The sequence below is a fragment of the Cryptomeria japonica genome, chromosome 1, assembly GCF_030272615.1.
Source record: "Cryptomeria japonica chromosome 1, Sugi_1.0, whole genome shotgun sequence".
In the NCBI taxonomy this organism is placed as follows: Eukaryota; Viridiplantae; Streptophyta; class Pinopsida; order Cupressales; family Cupressaceae; genus Cryptomeria; species Cryptomeria japonica.
Window position 1 is genome coordinate 78676141 of NC_081405.1, and position 20909 is coordinate 78697049.

Sequence of the window (20909 nt, forward strand, 5' to 3'; positions counted from 1 at the left end):
GTGATGTCTAGTTCTCGATCAAATTCTTGCAAACTACTAGATGACCAAACAAAGTGCAATAAATATTAGCTATTTTTTCATAGAAGGGTAAACCATTTCTAATTTTTCACAAGTTTGTCTGAGGTGAGGTTTGTCTAGGGTTTGAACTCTTGCAACTCTTTTAGTGTAGAGGGAAAACATAATTTCTGAACTTTAAAGAGTTAACACATTTGTAATTAAATATCTTCCTTAAAATTTGTAGATCTCGAGGAAAATTTCTATGAGATGAGTTCTGACAAATTTGTTAGCTTATAGTTCCCTCTTGTCACAATTTTTCGGTATGGTTGTAATATGAATTCGATAGGTGTTGTAACACTTTAATTCATTATTATATGCATTGTAATGGTCTCTTCCTTTTGCAAATGGATTTTTAGAGGTTTGAGAGGGACTATTAAGCACGTTTAGTTGTTTAATTTCATATTTATGTTTTGCTAGTGTGGTTAAGCTCCACCATCGTCCTAGAATACAAGCAGTTCATGGTTTCTTGTGTGGTTAAGGTCCACTATCATGAAGAGGAGAAAACATATAAGCATGTTATAGAGAAATCCTCTAAGGTGGTGGAAATTTTCAGGAATCAACCTAAGACTAAGAGAGAATAAACATTGGACCCAATATTTCAATAATTGCTCATGGAGTTATAATAATTGCATGGGTAGGAACTCTAGTGGCAAACAAAGAAGAAGCTAACACATGTAGCCTAGAGACTACTAGTTGTAGACCTATCCAATCCATTAGACATGAGAGGAAGAGAATCAATCTCTCAAAACTACAATATTCACAATTCTAGGCCACTAACACAAATGTGGAAAGTAAGAGCTTAAAGCCCAAGTTGGTGAACTATTTGTTTATATTTATTACCTCATGGATCTTGTGGATTCTAATGCTCTAGTTCTAACCATCCTCAAGGCACTCGACAAGGGTAAGGGGTTTGTCAATCTACTAAATAACAACTTAATAGAATAAGTGATCAATGAACTATTAAGAGTCAAGGATGATCCCAATGTTTTCCAAGCAAGGCTATTAAACTTAAATAGATCTTTTAGAAAATGAAAAAGACCCTCATTTCTAAGAAGGTAACAGTCCAATGTATTGGTACTCCCAACTTTAACTCAATACTAGAAGCGTTACAAAATTTCATATCACAATTGCTAAATCAAAGTTGATAAAGAAACAATGAAGTAGAGACAATATAGTAATGAGTTAGGTTCTCAAATTCTCCTTCCTCTCCATTTTTTATTCTATTGAATGATGTAATAAACCACTCCTTGGCCTTGAGCATATTTCATTGTAATTCTTCTCTAACCCCCCACCCCCAAAAAAAAAAAAAAAAAAAAGACATTGAAAAGAAGGCATCACCTATAAATTTTACACCCAAGCATTAATTTAGTATGTAGACCAACTTTCTTTTCTAGATGTAGTTTTGGCCACCCTATTGAGTAGTTACGTAATTGTCAAAGACATTGCGAAGGGTTGGGAACTATTTTGGGAGAAGCTAAGGATATAGATTTTAAGTCTAAGAAATCTTTCTAAAAGTTGAAATCAATTTGTTAATTGTAAATACATAAGATTATATCTTCTTTTGTGACATTATGATCCTTGGTAGTGAAAACTTTTGTGAATTGTGCTCGATGAAGTTTTATAAAATTCTTAAAATAAAAAAGGGTTATTAAACCTATGCATACATATAGTGGTCTTAGTGCATTCATTTATATTTTTCATAGAACTCCTTAGAATCTTACATATGTAATGTTTGTGATAGGATGAAATGTTGAGGAATGCATTAAAGGTTATTTGACTTTCATTAGATTGTTCATAGTTAAGGCTGAAAGCTAATGCACCATTGTTTGTTTATTTTTATGTTTATTCACCTAAACCCTAACATTCATTTTATCCCTTTTTTACAATTTGTTGGACTACTATTAGATTAGAAACAATTTTATTTGAGATCTTGAAAGGTTTATTATTTTTAAACAAAACTTAGCATATACCATATAGATGATTTATCAAGCTTGAGCTTTTGTCAATACATGTCCCTTGACAAAACAAATCATTTAGACCACTAAATTGCTCTAACATTATTATAATCTAGCACATAGGATCTTGAAGTTGACTAATTTATGGTATCAATAGAATTTTGAGTACAATGATTTTAACTCTACTTGAATTGTATGTGAAAACGTCGTTTCCGGGGTCGCTCTATGTGTGCACTTTATCGCAATAGTGAAGAATGTGTTTCTCACCTCTTCTTTCAATGCTCCTTCTCCAGGGCTATTTGACACTTTTGGTGGGGACTTTGGAACCAGGCCTGCTGGCATGTTTCTTATTTGGCTGAATTTTGGGCCCGCTTGGGTAAGCCTCCTATTAAGACTTTTTTCTCCAAGTTGCTTGGGCTATTGGACCCTCTTTTATTATTTGGTATATTTGGCTAGAAAGGGATCGCATGATTTTTCATGATGTTAGGATGGTTGTTCAACATTTGTGGTGGATCTTCATTCTCTTCGGAAGACTGTATTGGCAAAGTGCAACTTTGTTGTCGATCTTGGGGATGTTGACATATGTTATCGATTCAATTTTTCTCTTCGGGGAGGTGTTCCTTCTTTTAGGGGGGCAATATGTTTGGCAGATCATGAGAAAAAGATGCCACCATCCTTAGCGGAGAATTGATAGGGATGGTTGTTGGTCCCCTCCTCCTCAGGGAGCCTTGAAACATAACATTGATGATTCATCTCGGGGGAACCCTAACCATGTTGGTATTGGTGGGGTTGGTCGTGATAGCTTTGAAGATATTTAGTTTATTTTCTCAATTTACAAGGGTTTCCATACCAATAATCTCATGGAGGCTCTTGCCATTTTGCATGCGGTGAAGCGTAGTTGTGTTCTTGGCTAGAATCAGACTATTTGTGAATCAAATTCTCAGGTGGTGGTGACTTTGTTGATTGAGCGTCGGTTAGACGATGTTAGCTCGCATTTAGTTGTGGTGATTGGGTAGATTCTTTGGTTATGCAACTCCTTGGAATCTGTTACTTTTTGTCACATTCCTAGGGAGTGGAATGGAGTTGCAAATTGTTTGGCCAAATGGGCTTCTAATCATATGTAGGGCTGGAATATAGTGGATAGGTGGCAATTATCTTCAAAAATTTCTCATTTATTGGATAACTTAGTGGATATTGACAGAGTTGTGTAATTTTTTCTTTGTTGAGCATGTGGCCCTCTTTGCTTTGCATCTCTTTCTTTGATTGAATAAATTTTTACCCCCCTTTTAGTTTTTTAAAAGGACCATAAACAAATGGCATCTTCCAAAGAAAATAATTTAAATGTACTTCTAATTTCATTATATTTAATTTTAAATATTGTGTACATACTAATGTACATTTGATTTCATAATTGAGAAGCATAAATATTAGGGGAAAGCCAACTTGACAAGTCATATGTATATTTTAAGGGCAAGTGATAAGTCTAAGATAAAACGTAGTGCACTAAGACATTATTAAAAACTCCTTAATATAGTACGTTATGCTAACAATTCACATGAGCATTACTAATCATTTGTGTGACCACCAAATTCAAGAGACAAAATATAGCCAATGGAATTTGGTTCATGTTGGTGTATTATGGGCATTAATAGTGTCATTTGAATAAGAGCAATTAAATAAATACAATGAAAATGATATTAACAAATTACATTCCAACAACTTATTAATCTTTAGAAAATTGTTCAAGAGTATTACAATGATTAAAAATCTACAAACCATTGAAGACAATTAATACACATACACAGACACATAGATATATACATATACATAAAAATAAAAAAGGAAAGCATTATATTTACAACAATGAGATATGTCTTAGGAGTACAAATATATACCACAATTTATATGACCTAAAAAAATATGATAATCAAAACATATTTACAATGATGAAATTACATCTTGTAATTTTATATTGACCATCTATATTTAACTTATAATTTTTTAAATTAAAATTAGTAAATTATATCTCTCGTAATTTACAAACATGAAATACTATTTATAAATTCAAATTTAAATTAAAAATATATATATATGTAAATTAAATGATAAAAATATTAAATTATAAATTTATTAAAAATTCAAAATATAAAAAAAATTTAAACTATCCAAATATAATCTCAATCATTTAAATTATATTTAAACATAAATAAAAGTTAAATATTAAAAATTAATTGATGGCATAATTCCAATCATGCAAATGTTACTTTAATAATAAAATTTTCATTGAATCTTTCTTAATAGCAATCAACTATGTACTAAATCTACGATTATATAATAAAACTAATTTCGTAGTTGCAACCATTTGAATGGTAAAACCAAGTGTAAATTTGACATTTAAAATGTAATTTAGTGTTCATTTCACACTATTATTTAATTATATATTGTTTATATGCACCACATTTTTCTAAATAGAGTTTTCTCGAATTTCAATACCTATTGATTAAATCATTCACCAATGCTGGATTATTCGCCTGATTTTGAATTTCAGCCTGTAATATGAGTTGAAAAATATTTTCAATTAAATTAACTGATATTCATTAGCATATAATAATAAAAAAAGCTTAATCAAATTTTGCTTTGCTTCGCCTCCTAACAAGTAAATTTTAAATAATAATCCCCACTATTTGTAATCTATAAACTTGGAAAAGGAAAGAGTTCAACAAAATTAAGAAAACATAATAAATAAATAAATGAATTTTGTTGAGTCGCTAAAGGGACATGCAATAGGTTGGTTCCACATTCTCCTTTACACTTTAGCCACTAATTGGGAGATCGTGATCAAAAAGTTTTTGTCATTTGCCAAACTAGTTAAGAATAGTCATGTTCATTTTGCTCAATTGTCAAATGCAATGAAGGAAAGCAAAAAAACAATGAAATAATTTGTTGCATGACTCAATTGCCTCATCAAAAGAACCAATACTATTCTAAATCCATATCCAAAAATCCTATTGAATCACATTATAAATTCCCTCCCTTCAAAATCACCTTCATGATCAAATCCTATGATAACTGATGAGCTTTAAGAACCTCACTAGAAATAAATTAAGCTCAAAGATGACATGATCACCACCAACAAACTTAGAAATGACTTTATCAAGCCCATTATCTCAATTTCCACTAACCTTTTTATTATAGCCAATGGTCATTGATGTGCCTAACATGAAAAGGTAGTTTCAACAATTTGGCACCTAATATTAAAAGGCAATTTCAACAATTTGGTCTAGTTCAATAGTATCAAAGACATGTTTAAAAAGTAACAATAATAGACTTAGACAACCACCTCCATTGAAAAGGCTCACCTTGGAGGAACCTACTAATGATAACCAATACATTTTTTGTTATCCATGAGATGGGATAACATGATCCTTGACATTGCTAAGAGATGCATTGCATGACGCGGCTTATGGTCACTGCCAATTCACATTATCAATGGTTTTCAAGTGACCTCCAATGTCTTTGAGATGAGTTTTGAGGTGACTTTGTGGTGCAAGACCACCTAATTGGTCCTACACCTCTATGGGGCCAATCTGAGATTTTAGTCTCATTTCATGTTGAATATGCCTAAATAAGGTTCTATGAACCATTTGTTTAGGTTTGAGTCCATTTTTAGTGCTAGGTTGTTCAAGAAGTCTATTAGGTGAATATTGTCATAATGTTGTCAAGAATGTCAAATAATGAGATCATGGTATGTAATATTGTTCTAATAGCTATTTAATCTCATCTAGACATATTTGGATGAATAGGAGTCCCGAAGAGTAAATTTATAAAGTTTTTGTAATAATTGAGCAAACTTGCTTAAGTTGTCAAATTTGTAAAATTGTCATTATACAATTTTTTTGTCAAATGTGAAAACCAACGACCAACGATCATGTAGTTTGAAAGTTGGTTGAAGTGGTTGTAACCATTGAGTAAAGGTATAAAATGACCTTGTAAAGGTTGAATGATGGTTGGTTAGTGTGTATTGAAAAAGAAAATCAATAAAGCTTTGAGTATTATGCAATTGCTTTGTGTTCTCAGACGTATATTTTGAATTTTTCATTGCTTTAATCAATTCATTAGAGTTGCAAATCAATTGGGCATGATAGAGGAGTGAACCTTCTGCATTTTCCATTTTGTATCATTGAATTTAATTCCAATTTGAAAAAGTTATATCAATTTTAGTGTAGACTGTCAAAAACCTTCCTAGGGTTAACAATGAGCACGTAATAATGTAAATCTCCATTTCTAGTAATTGGAAACCCACCAAAATGGGTGGAAACTTGTACAATATCACGCTCTTCCATATTTTTGTGTTTGCAAGATCCCATGAAGCATTTGGCACGTGTGAAAGTGCAGAAGAAGACTGATTTCTGAGTCTCAGTCTGCTATGACAGTGAAAGTGAAGGATTTGAGTGGAGAGAGTGCAAGGGAAGGATCACTAAAGGTTGGTGAATGCTTAGTAGGATGTGTGGGGAGTCCAAGAATATGTTCCCAACATTGATCACCCATGAACAAGCCAAAGTAACTAAATAGCCTTGACTGTTGATGCAGTCAAGGTATAGGGAGATCCAATGAAGGACAACCCAGCCTTGCAGCCTAACACAAACACCATGCAAAATATACCAATAACTGGTAACACAATGCCAAAATAAGCAGAAAGAACAACCGGTAACATCACAGAATACATAACCGGTAAACAATATGAACAATTCTTATTACAGTCTGAAGAATTACATATGCCAAATACTGGATCGCAGTCGAGAATACAAACAATGCTTACAACACAAATATAAGATCCACAGATCATCCACATATCAAATCAGCCTCCGGAAACAATCTGTCGGTTCTACCCTAATCCGGACCTCAGCCCTTCCGACTTCAGTCCATTGGACCAGAATCTCGCTGGATCTACATCTTCGCTCGATCTCTAAACTCTGTCTTCTATCTCCATCTTTCTGTCTTCTCAAATGATTCACAAACTTCCATTTATATTGTCCGCAAAGAATAACAACTTAATCATGTTGGCCCAAAGACCAACCGGTAAGAACATCCAAAATGCATAAAACAATGCATGGTCTTCCGGGAACATCTGACAAGATACAAGAAACATAACTCCATAATCCGCAAGTCATGGGAATCAACCGCAACCCGATCCAACTTCGCTCAACACACTGCCAGACTAACTGGTAAGAACATATCAACCGGAATCAATAACTCACCGGGATTAAATCCAAATGTCATAAAACTCAAACACGACAAAGACAACGAACACAAGGGAATAAACCCAAAACCACAACGCTAAACTCTCAAACAAGAAGAAATGTCACGATCTCAAGCAATTCCACTGAAAACTGCTCAACCGGTAAGAACTACATTGGTGCTCCTGCATCAATTGTCCTAAAACTTCATACTAGACTATCACAGTTTGATAGTGCATTGAAATCACTGCACTTTGCAAGGTTAGCAGTGGACTTGGTGTTGAGTTTGATGTCAGAGGTGTAGTAGAGTGGTCCCCCATCATCATTGCTTGCATTTGAAGGGTTATGAACAAGGAATGGGCCATGGAAGTATGACTGTCCTTGAGGAAGTTGAGACTGTCACAGTGAGACAGAGTTATAACAGCAGGGTACTTTGTGTTTAGGGTGGATGGGAGGGTCAAGTTAGGTGTTTTGGCTATGAAAGAGAGTCTCATTAAAGTTGTCATGTGATACCTTGGGTTTGTGTGAACTTATTTGGTATTGGGGGTTTGTGGGAGCAAGATTTGAGAGTTTGGTGAGATCTAGAAGTTGGAAGGTCTTAAATTGGCCTTGGGCAGGTTGAACATGCCTAGAATGATGTGTGATAATGGTTGGATGAGGGTTTCCAGTGAGTATGGGTGTGTTTTGGGGTATTGAAGCCTTTTGAGTAACATGTGGCCTTGTGAGGGGTCTTGTGAGTCAGTGAAGGGTTGCACCTAATTGAATAGGTGAGTTGGGAGAAAGATCTCCCTAGTTGGTTGAGTTTGTTGGATGCTTTGCATCACTCTGTGATAGGATATATTCAAGATGAGTTATTTTGTGTTGGAAATAAATAACATTCAATGATTTTGCATATTCATGGAGTAAAATATCTACAAAAGGGAAAGGGTTTAAAGGAGGTGAGCACATAAAGAACATCTACGAAAGAAGCTACTAATGGTGTATTGTTTTCAAGCACTTGTCTTTATCCCTTCACAAACAAATCAAGACGATGTATTATATTTCCCACCTACAACACAAGCATTGATTAATGTCTTCGGAGAAGATCAATCTGCTATGTTCAATCAAGAAGGAAGTGCATAATTTGTTTTGAAATAGTCAAAGTCTCACAATTGTCTATAGAGCGAAGTGATGATTCATTTATTTTTATGTAAAAGGACAATCATTGTGCCATGGATAAAGAAGTTGTTGCAGATATAGAGCAGTATATTGTCATTGATTTCAACCCATGTTACATCTATATGCTAACCAAAGATACACTTGTATGACAAAGGGAGATTGGTGCAGATATCCTATGACAGGACTAAGGGGGAGTTTAGTGCAAATATGGTATCCGCATGTTATCTTTATCATATAGATAAAGCTTGAGGAGATGTGAAAGACAAAGGTTCAACATTGTAGTGATGTGGAAGACAAAGAGTAAGTAGTTACTATACACGGTTGTACCTTATCTTCTGAAGTTCATATCCATACTACATGTCAATGTTTTGATGAGATCTACATCAAAGATAATCAATCTTGATGTCTAAGTAAGATGCGACAATAAGTACACATTATGAAGTAATTTCCAGTGATATCTTGTTAGTTTGACATACCACACATAGTGGTAAGGCACAAGAAAATGGTCAAAAGCATTAACAGGCTATCTACTAAGGCAAAGACACAGTAATCTAGTCTGCACTCCTCCGTAGAGCAAGATATCATCTTGCAGTTCAAAAGTTAAGTTTGTTAAGCTATAGAGAGGTTAGTTCAAATTTTTAAGGCCACAACTTCTTCCACAAAGAAAATTAGAGATAACTGTGTACTGGATTGCACCAAGCTAGAGCAAAGGGTCCCAGAAGTCAAGTTGAATGCTCTGCATTCCACCATACTGATTGACATGGCTATACAGTTTTGAGGACATGTTCATGAATGCCTAAGGTATGATCTATCCAAGTTCCAGATGATTTGGTGCATCACATGTTCAACTTTCAAAGTATAAAAGTAACACAGTGTGCTTGGTATGCTTTATCTTCACCTGTACAAGCGATTATGTACTTGCGCCAACATGTGTCAATCAAATATTGAAAAGGATGTATGTAGAGTTGTTTGGAAAGGGTAAAAGTGTATGCATCTTGATTTGCATAGTGATATTCGTCTCCTCTTGGTATTGCAAACAATTCAATATTGTCTCTTTGGGTGACTAATAGGTGATGGGTTGACTGGACATTGTTGTCATGTTTGCGCCATGTTTCTATGTGTCTACGCTACTTTGAGAGTTTGCATTAACATATATTTGGGCCTGGTTGAATGTTGTCTTAAACTAAAACACATTGTCTTTCATGGCTTATGAGTTTTGTGCCCAACTTGTGTAATGCTCTACACATTTCATCTATTGCTGACCTATTTGATGTTTTGAACACTTGCGGAGAGTATTTCATGTGGCCAATTGATGAAACCATTTCATATCTCATCTACATGTCATCTTGGAGTCGACCCAATTAATGTTTTGAAGATTGCGATGGCTATGCATATATAGATGATCAAAATTGTTGAATGAAGAAGTGCATGTTGATAATGTGTAGATGATGTTTAGGCAGTGAGTCGTAAGTAGTTAATGGTGCAGAACAAAAATATTGTTGACTGATCAATGGAGTAAAGCCATCAATTACATTCATTCCTTTTTATGCCAACATTGTACTTCAGATAGTTGTAGCTTCCTTGGGTTGTAACCCTAAAACAAAGTTGTAATATTGTTAAATTGTGAGGTTGGATTTGGATAGTAGATCCAAGCAGCTTTCTCGCCGTGGTTTTTCCCTTGTTGGGTTTTCCATGTTAATTTGGTGTTATGGTTGTGTGCTTTTATGTTTTCCTTCTTGCAATTAGATAGTTGTTTTTTATAAATGGTTGCTGATTTGATTAAAGAGAAATTGCGTAAGTACTAATTTACACCTCCCCCCCTACCCCTTAGAACTCTTGTGTGTTCAACAGAAGCAATGAATGAATTATTCTCTACATTTGAAGGATTGTTTAAAGAACCTACAGAAGACAAAATTGGAGACAAGGTTACAACTTCAAGTTTAAAAGATTCTATGAGCATTCAAGATGAGGCCTCAGTTTCAGCAAATACCTTCAGTGGTGATGAGTTGTTTGTTGCAAGAGGTTGATAGTTCTCTTCTAGTGGTCAATAAGCGAGCACAATCAGATGAAGTGCAATCTCTTCTTTGTAGGGGCAATTAAGTTACAAATTCACAAAATCAACCAAATTTGGTCACTAAAACAGGCCCCTAGAGCATGGTATGCTAGAATGGATAAGTATCTTTCAAAGCTTGGTTTTAGAAAAGGTAATGTTGATAGTAACTTATATTACAAAATTGAGCATGATGACATGTTGATTATTGAAGTCTTTGTGGATGATATCATTTTTGGAGGAGAAGAAGGTCTATGCATGAAATTTGCTAATGATATGAAGAATCAATTTGAAATGTCTATGATTGGTGAGATGAAATTTTTCTTAGGTTTGCAAATTACTCAGACTGATAAAGGTATTTTCATTTGTCAAACTAAGTATGTGAAGGAGTTACTTAAGAAATTTGGACTTGAGCATTCTAAACATGTCGGTACTCCTATGATAATCAGTTGCAAATTGTCAAAGGATGATGAATCACCTAAGGTGAACCCGAGCAGATTCAAATCAGTGATTGGTGGTTTGTTGTACCTAACTCAGACAAGACCTGATATAATGAATGATGTTTGTATTGCTTCTAGATTTCAGTCAGATCCTAGAGAAACTCATGATATTGTTGTCAAGAGGATATTCAAATATTTGGCGGGTACAACAGACTTTGGGTTATGGTATCCAAAGAATGATGATTTCACATTATGTGCATATACAGATTCTGATTGGGCAGGAGATGTGGATGACTGGAAGAGCACTACTGGCAGTGCATTATTTCTTGGGAAGAAGTTGGTTTCATGGCTTAGTAAGAAGCAATCATGCACTTCATGGTCTAAAGCTGAAGCAGAATATGTTGCAGCTCCTACCAACTATACTCAGATTTTATGGATGAAACAGATGTTAAAGGATATAAGGGTAAGTTATGATGAGCCTATTGTTATTCACTATGATAATACCATTGCTATTGACATGTCAAAGAATATGGTATTTCATTCCAAATCAAAACACATCTCTATTAGGTATAATTTCTTGAAAGAAAAGGTTGAAGCAAAGGAAGACAGATTGGTTTATGTGCCTACTAAGGAACAGATTGCAAATATTCTAACAAAACCATTTCCTAAAGACACTTTTGAATATCTCGGAGATCGGTTGGGGGTTACCAACCCTCTGGAAGAGACTTAGAGATGCAAAGATGCATCAATCTGGTGAGCTTATCAGACATACTTTTCTGATCCGGGTTCATGAAGATGGTGCTACTACTCAGGGGGAGTAGTCAGTTGTTTGGTTCAGTACTCTTGGTTTAGTATCTGTCCTTTGTCATTGATGTCAAAGGGGGAGAAGGTATTCATGTGAAAACTGCTAGATCTATTGGTGTTTTGGAGTTTGTTGGCATTCCTTGGCACTTGGATGTTTTTCACATTCATTGTTGCCATCAATGCCAAAGGAGGAGATTGTTGGCAATATGATGGATTTGGTTAAGTGTTGCCATTGATGTCAACATTGTATCCTGATTGGATCTATCCCGGTTAGTCTTGGTGATCATTTTGGTTTTGGCTGTGATTCTGATCCGGTATGATCAGACCTCTAGAATTGGTTTTGGATGCTCATTCTGATGGTTATATAATTGCTATATTTTGGTGGTTTCTTGGTTTGGTTATCGCTTTTGGTATTTTCGTTTACCAGTTGGTTTATGCCTTTACCGGCTAGCTTTTGGCTTCACCGGCTTCTGGCGTTCCCGATATGTTGTTTTGGTGACTTGGTCAGTGGTTTTTGGGTCCGGCTTATGGAATCGATTTCTTTCATGTTGTTGGTGCTTCTTGATCATATCCCGAGCATTTGGTGACTTTGCTTTGGATGGTGTGCTTTTATGGTGGTCCTATTTGGATCCGGTTAAACTTTCACTGAGAATTTCTACTGACAAGTGAAGCATGTTGGATTTTGGTCTTAGCAGAATCCCCAACGGATATAATTATTTGGTTACTTGATTTAGGTCCATGCTATGTTATATAAATCACAATATTGATCTGGTGGTATCATGTGATGTAATTTTGTAATTATGGGTTTAGGGTTTAGCCGACCTTGTCAATAAGTTTGATGATCTGTATTTATAGGTGACCTATTCATGTTAATGGACATGTGATGGTTATGGTTGGTTAAGTCTGCATTATTGGAGGAAGAATTAAGTGCGAATAAAGTCATATCATTCAGGTGAAGGTTGGAAAGGTTTTGTATTGCAGAGCAGACATCAGTGCTTAATCGGAACTGTATGAGGCATTAGTAGATGCTACTTTCACAATTCATTGTTTTCTGGATTGTAGTCCGATGATTTTGTAAGTTAGTGAGACTTCCCCTTTGTGATGAGCAGTGCACTCTAGGCTATTGGCCTTTCTGCATGTGCAAACCCCATTGTAATTATTCACAATACTACTGCAGAGTATTCATCTGATTATGGGTAGGGTTTCCCACTGTGGTTTTTCCCTTTCCGGTTTTTTCACATCAAAATATTCGTGTTATGTGTGTTGTGCTTTCATGTTATATTCTTCATTGGGTTGTGCTCCGGTTTAAGGTTTATAATTGAATTGATTGTTGTTATTGTTAGTAAATTGATTCACCTCATCCCCCCCCCCCCTCTCAGTTTACTGCTAGTATCAGTGCATTCCAACACATATATGAAGTGCAGTCTTTATATCTCCTTTATATCTTATAGCTCTTCTATCTTATTTCTATATCATCTATTCTGGTGGATAGATCTATCTCCTATACTTATATCTCTTAATAGGGATGCACCCCTTAGATAGTATCCCCATTTAACATTCTATCTTCTAAGATATGCATCCCAACACTTTGTTACTAGTTTAGAACCTTATATCTTTGAACCAATGCCTATTCTCGTTTTTTGATCATCATCCCCCCCTCAGTAAAACCTTGACTTGTCCTCAAGTCAACTATCTTGATGCAGAATATCTTTGTAAACATTTTGCAGGGACTAAAACTAATCGCCTCACCGCTTCTTTTGTTTTTGCAATTGGTGGATATGGACATTTAGTTGTAGTAGTTGTGTCTCTGCTTTTGGAAGGGAATTAGCTATCTCTATGTTTCAAAGGGAATTTTGTGTCTCTTGGATCAAATTAGTGATGTGGGCTAGCTGAAGACTAACAAACTCCCTTAGCTACCACAATTTCCTCTTTGCCTTGTCATATTGGTCTTGGACCTGTTGTCGTTGATCATGACAATCTTCAATTTTCACCTATTCCGCTCCATCTAGGTCTTTCATGGCATCATACTGCTTGATATTGTGGGAAATATTCGTCTCCAATTGCTCCATTTGTACCCTTATAAGTTTTAACAAATTGGGTCATTGTAGGCAATATTGGTACAACTCACTGATTTTCACCTCGCCTTCTTCGTGGTGACTAGTTGAGCTTATATGGTGGTCTTTGTGGTTGCACACCAATGTCTAGCCTCATTCCCTTTTGCTTTCTCAAACTCCTTCTACACTTCTTGTTTCAAAATTTCTCTTCGCAACTCCAAAGCTCGAAAGAGTTCATCAATGAGTAACCTTAGGTGTGTTGGCGTCAGTGAAGAAGGGTCCTGCTTGGCTTGTGAATAATTCTCTTGAATCTCCTTAATGACTTCCTCCACCTTCTCAATAGTTTGCACGTGTTCCTTTAAAACCTCCTCCTGGGCTAATTGTTGTAAGATCTCCTAGTTGGAACGTCTAGATAGGAGTGATGCTCCCAATATCCACCTAGTTGTCCAATATTGGGATCTTGAGTATTTGGATGGAGGCCTCTAGTTCCTGATGTGTCTATGTGAGAAAATTTTGGATGTGTCATGGTGGATGTACCGACTAGTAATTTCGTGGAGGCAGAGGCCCCTTTGTCACTCTTAATTAAGAGTTGGATAAATGATGGTTTCCTTCAATTTTTGTGTCTTTTCCTTATAAAGGTCCTTATAAGCCTTGTTGGTAGCCTCGACGATTTCCATTTAGACTTTTGGGATGACTTCCGATGTGTCCAACGTTAGCTTATCTAGTTGTTGCTTTGTTCGAAGCTTTGTGCTTTATTTCTCCTAAGTTTCCACATTTATGAAGGTGTGAGATACGAAACAATAGTCTCAATCGTGATCTTCTTTACATTCTCTTCTTCTTGTTGCGATTTTGTTTTTCGGTCCCTTACGACAGTTGCTAAGGGACCTAGGAGGTGTTGAATGAAATCCTCCACTGTGTACTTCTAGGCTTGCATGTAGCAGATTAGGGCTCTTTGTATGATGTTCTTATTGAGGAGGGGCATATGGTTATATTTTTCCAAGGTTTTGGCGAAAGTTTGTGGAATGAACAGGGTCTGACCTATAATTGGTCTTCATTAGGGAGGGGGGCTTGTTGGGTTGAAGGGGTAGCTTTGAGGAATAGCCTTAGCTCCAATAGCCCTTGCATAGACTTTCTCGTTATATCTTACCGTTTAACTGCAACTACTAGTATTTTTCAACTATTAACATCTGCTTTTATTAGGCATTAATGTACAATATATTACACTATGTTACATTAGGTTACAAAAAGGTGTACTTTATATCAGCATTCACTTTTGATCTATTTCGCCAATGTCGTGTCAAATTTGTTTACGATTTCATGTCATTGCTAGGGTTTTGTATATTAGGTTACCAATTTCCTTTTGCTTAGTTTGGACCTTCTTTTATCATGGATTGTGTATTTGGGCAAATGTTGTGTAGGCCACCAAAAATTGCCAAGGTATGGTGTGTCGTTGTTTAAGTAATGTGCAAGTTGTTCTTTTTTGTAGCTTAAATGTGATGCCCTTCCGGTTTCTCCTATATATAAAGGTTGATGTGGTATGAATTGAGAATGATCTATGGAATCCATATACCCTTCGAGATGTTATCTATGACTCGGTTTGCATCCAGGCTTCTAGTGCTTCGTCACTTTCTATATAATCAATTTCTTTCAAACTCCAATTCTCCTTCGTTGTTTAGGTTTTCTTCTCCTCATCCATCCAAAAGTCAAGAGATAGTATAGAGATTCTTAGGATCTTCCCCTACATGCTCTTGGGCAATTTATTCAATGTAGCTTGAATCATTCGGACCACCTAAGGGAATTCTAACTACTTTGGTATCATCGACAAAGGATATCTCCTCTTTTTAGGAGTCTACAATGCCATTTGATTTCACAAACCATCTTAGACCAAGTAGAGCCCAAAATGTATTGAAGGGCTCCTTCATTTGTGCCACTTTGAAATCAACACATTGTTTAATTCCTTTAATGTATACTACTACACTCTTCCACGTGCCTAAGGTATCCATTCCAAAACCATCAACCAGGCATATATTCATGGGTGTCTTAACTAATTTTGGCCTAACTAACTTTTCCCATGTTGTAGAAGGTATAATATTAAGGTATGCTCCCAAGTCTACCATAACATACTTGACCTTATGATCATTCAATTGCAAATTAATTAACAAGGGACCATTCTTCTAGTTCTAGTCTTCGGGTAGTTGATTTACTCATTTCTATTTGTTCCAGTATTTTCCTCATTGTTTTAACTTTACTAACAAGTCTTTCTCTCTAGCCATGGTAGTTAAATCCTTTAATGTTCGCATTTCTTGCTCTGTAAAACATCCTACTTCCTCTTGTAGCTTATGCATGATTGATTGCTTTGCTTGCTCCATGATTTTGTCATGCTACTTTTTATCTTGTTCAAATAATATCGATTCTTCTTATTTCCCATCTTTCAAACTATAATATTCTTCAAATCTTTCTTCTAGAGACTTCTTCTCATGCCTCCTAGTATGGGTGCCTTGTCTGGTCACCATGTTAGTCTTCTCCTTGCATGCGTTTTTCTTCTTCTTTTGTGTTATCAACTCTTCTCCATAGTTGTTTTCCTATGATGTGTTAAAGGTCCATACATTCATCCTATGTCATACTCTCACTCCTTCCTATGACATTCTCCTAATAATCCTAGCTCCTCTTTGCAACTCATCACTCTAGAATGATTGATCATTGTCTTGATTATTATAGAAATTCTTGTCCTTTCCACAAGTAAACATTGTGTAATTTTCTCTTCCACAAAAGGTGCATTATGTCTCTTTCCTACCAAGCATTCTAATCGATAGTGGCCAGTCTTACCACAATTAAGGCATGTGATATCATTCCTTCTCCTCTTGCCTTAGCCTCTTCCTTGACCTCCTCTATAATTTGAGTTTATAATTATCATCTTGGTACACTTGATTGTTTTGCATAGCATAATCATTTTGATTATCCTACAAAGGAAGGATCCAATACCCTGCTTCATCTCTCTCCTCTTTAGTACAATTATGACTGGAACAACATGAGTTTTCTCAATTCCAAATTGGAGGTCTATTCTTGGGACAATTCTTATTTAAGTGTAGGTCACATTCTTGACAATAGGTGATAGACATAGAGTTTGGTTTTACCCTTGTTCTTGCCAATGTCTTTTTTTCTCTATCGTTCAGACAATCATTCCTGATATGTGCTTCCTTGTTGAAATTTGTGTACCATATTCTTTCAAGTTGTTTCGGCTCAATGACCCTTATTTCCTACTATATAACAAGTCTTTGAACTTTCTCCTAAAAATCCTCCAAGATTTCTACATTCTAGTCATTTTTTGGTATTTGCAAGGTTGGGCCTCTATTTATTAGGCCATTGTAATCAAATTTGCAAATACACTAAGGCGGGTACAATTCCACACTTAGGTTAGCACCCACCTTAGTGTATTTGTGTTTTGAATTTAAAATCCTCTTTAAGCATTTAATTAATTAATTTAATTTAATTTAAAGTCTTATTTTATCCCTCTACACATCATAAAATTGGGCCCTTTACCCTAAGTGTGCCCCTTTTAATTTTATTCTCCCAATTAAATTTCATCAAATACCCTAATTATGTCTTATTTTGACCTTCAAGGCCCGATTTTCCATATCTAAACATCACAAATTCCCACATACTCTTGGAATTTTCTTCAAAATCACAATATCTTGCTTCCCCAAATATTTGGCGAAAAGTTAGTTGGACCGTGTGTTCAAACCATGTTGGTACCAACACGGTCCCAACTTTTTCTCCTCGAATTTCGGGAGCATGTTTTGGCACTATTTTAATATTCAAATCCAAGAGATTGGGGAAAAAAATTATTTCTAAGTCGGCCTATGACTCAAAACAAAGTTAGGGTCTCCTACATAAAGCCTTCCTTTCCTCATTTGAAGGATCTAAGATCTAGCGATTGAAGGAGCCTCTTGTGAAGTGAAAGTGTGGGTTATATAAAGTCTACAACAACAAGTCAAGCATTCACCAAGTCTACATCAAGAAATTTCAACATCCATTAGGAGCTTTGAAGACATTGAAGAATAATAGGAGATCACCGACTGATGATTGGCTTGTACCTCTCCCTTAGGGTTTGGTATGGTTTCTAGTTATTTTCATGTCTTTGTATGAGCTTCATTTTCAGATTTACATTCATGCTTTAGATCTCTAGTTCATTTGTGATTTGAAGCATTTGCATTTACATTTACAAGCATTTAGGGTTTGCTCTCCAAAGCGTAGGGTAAAACTCTAGATTTACTTTCTTGTTCATTTAGGATCTTGCATACATACAAGATTCTTGCACACACATTTTCAATACATTATCATCTATTTGTGGAGGTGGAAATCACCAAAACAAGGGGTTTGACTAAGGCAAAGCCCTATATAGCCATCTAGACACCATTTTTCAAGTTGCAGGTGCAGATACAGGAATCCAACGAACGTGCGATTTTTGGAACCGACAAATCACACAAGTGCAGACTTAAGGACAGTGCTAGGTCTCAGTTTTCTGAGACCAAGTCGTGGCGCCCTGGTCCTCTGCATTTTTTAGTTTTTGTTGGCAGTTCAAGAGATAAGACTTTTAAGACCTGGTCCCCAGAACCACAACAAGTTGTAGTATCAGGGACCAAGGCGCCCAATGCCCTAGTCCTACCCAATTAGCTCCAAATTTTAGTCACAGGTGCACATTTGGATTTCCCTTCCTACCCTGTATTCAATATCTCAATTTCAGATCTGCAAGTTCCCGCATTTTAAGTTTATATTTGCATCTTTGTTCATCTCCTAGCATAGTTGATCATTGCATTGCATTTTGCACATTTCCTCTTCATTACAGCAAAGGAATAGAAACCCTAAGAGATATTCCTTGACTCTCTCTTTCTCTCACAAGAAGTAGTCAAAGTGAAATATCTCCATAGGCTCTTTCGTATTCCAATGTGTACATGAGAGTGGGATTAGGTATTAGTTACATGGTTCCATTTTTATGCATCACATAAATAAATCAGAGTTATGTTCCCAAATGATTTCTACAGTTGTCGTCTTAATACCCCAAACTTAGTCCTGTTGAGGTAGAAAATACAGTATTTTGGATCCTACTTAAGTAATTAATCAAAAAGAGTCATTACATACCAAAATAGACCCGAACTCTAATGTATTTATATTCATATATCAAATTATATCAAGTACATTCCTTATATCTCCTTTATATCTCATATCTCTTCTATCTTATCTCTATATCATCTATTATGGTGAATAGATCCATCTCCTATACTTATATCTCCTAATAGGTGTGTTCCCTTAGATAGTATCCCTAATCAACATTCTATTTTCTAAGCTATACATCATGAAACCTTTTTATCAGTTTACAACCTTATATCTTTGAACCAATTTATGTATCTTGTTCTTCTGTCAACAATGCCATTTCGTGTACATGAAATTTTGAGGTATGAAAATACTTAGTTACAATTTACTAGAGATTGATGAATTCAATGTGTTGTGCATTTATGGACCACAAGAGGAACCCACAAATTTCTCCATTTCTACCTTTGATTCCTATTCCATGTTGAGAATAGTTACCATTGTAATGATTGTGACTAACCTCAACTTCAACTTTTTTTCTTTTGTTAAAGAGGAGGGTTGAATCCATCTCTTATAAAACAATTAGCTGAAAGTTTGGACACAACTTGACATTGTTCCCATCAATCCATACAAGATGGTATTTAAGTCAATTGATGTCTTTATTCATCTTCAATCATGATAGTTGCAAGTGATTGATTCCAATGTCCATCCTAGTATATCCTACTTCCAATCAACATCACTATTGCCAACGATTAAGCTTCCACTACATACCTTAGCATATAGTTTCATGGAACAAAATAAAAATTCTATGATTGTATTTAGCTAGAGCTAACTGAAGTGGCCATACCATGAATTCATGGACCATGAGTGGAGTCAACAATATCTATCTCTATGTTTTCCTTTGATTCCAATGCCATGTTAGGATATATTATTATTGCAATGGTTGCAATTGTCTTCATCTTCTACATCCATTTGCGATATTAAAGGAAGGGCCACATTCATCTCATTTACAAACTACAAATCAACATTTGGACGTGAGTTGATGTCGCAAACAAAAATCTATGAAAGTTGGTATTTGAAACAATCGTTTTCTCCTCTCATCTTCAATCCACAATAGTTGCAAACCACCAAGTTCAAAATCAATCCCAATACACCAGACTTTCAAGAAACATCACTATTGTCAACACTTTTGCTTCCACTTGCTAATGCCACTAGATACAAAACCCATATCCTAGCAATGAAGAAAAAGCAAATTAATTGTTGCAAAACCCTTGGTAGCATAGAATAAATTGAATGCAAGCAAACATGCATGTACATGTAAAATACAAAATTTCTAAATGGTTAGAATAATTTATAAATTTAAAACAAACTTTAAAAACTATTTAAAAAAAAAAAAACTTACTTGAAATAATATCAATTTTTTCTAACATCTCACTTCCAAAATCATCTAAAATCTCATAAGAAGAGCTAAAAGGAAATGATCATCCTATGAGTGATGAGGGATGATGTAAAGGGCTTGAAAAGAAAAAAAAAGAAAGAATTTTTTTTATGTTTATATGAACAAACCACAAGCCAAGTAGTAGGCATGGACTTGGAAAGTACTCACAATTACTATGAGTTGTATGCCCTAACTTGCCAAAACTCACCCACAAGTGGGTGAGTTACTTTCCACACACAAAAACTCACAAGTTCTCATGATTTTGGTGAGTTTCTAACAAGTTTGGAATCCATGGTTTCAAGCATGGCTTCCACAGACCCCTAGATGGGTAAAATTATTAATTTGTTTTAAACAACATACATAAAGTTGAGTGACCACTTGTATCACATATCATCTAAAAGATATACCATATAGTAAATTGTGCATTGATGTCATAACCAGCTTTTGTGTCCCAAGATGATAATCAAAGTACCAAATTAGCAAATGAACTATATCCCCTACTAAGGGTGTCCTTAAATGCATCATCTTCTTTGGGAACAAGTAATACATAGCCTCAATATAATACACTGATATATTCAATTCCCCAACTCCTACTTTCCTAGATTATCATTTCCGTTTGTAGACATCT

The 20909-nt window shown here is 35.4% G+C and overlaps 1 protein-coding gene across 7 annotated transcripts in view; it reads right to left on the reverse strand.

Annotated features, from left to right (window-relative positions):
• Positions 1-4373: 4373 nt before the first annotated feature.
• The window catches only part of LOC131041908 (uncharacterized), a 131843-nt gene continuing 115307 nt past the window's right edge, over positions 4374-20909 (reverse strand). For 3 of the 7 annotated variants that reach the window (XM_057975150.2, XM_057975154.2, XM_057975149.2), the window contains one exon: positions 6798-7234. In XM_057975150.2, coding sequence (XP_057831133.2) covers positions 7064-7234 — 171 coding nt within the window. In that variant the 3' untranslated portion in view covers positions 6798-7063. Of the gene's footprint in view, positions 4562-6791; positions 7235-20909 lie in introns of those variants that run through there. The other 4 variants (XM_057975155.2, XM_057975152.2, XM_057975153.2 and 1 more) reach the window with 3 other exon arrangements.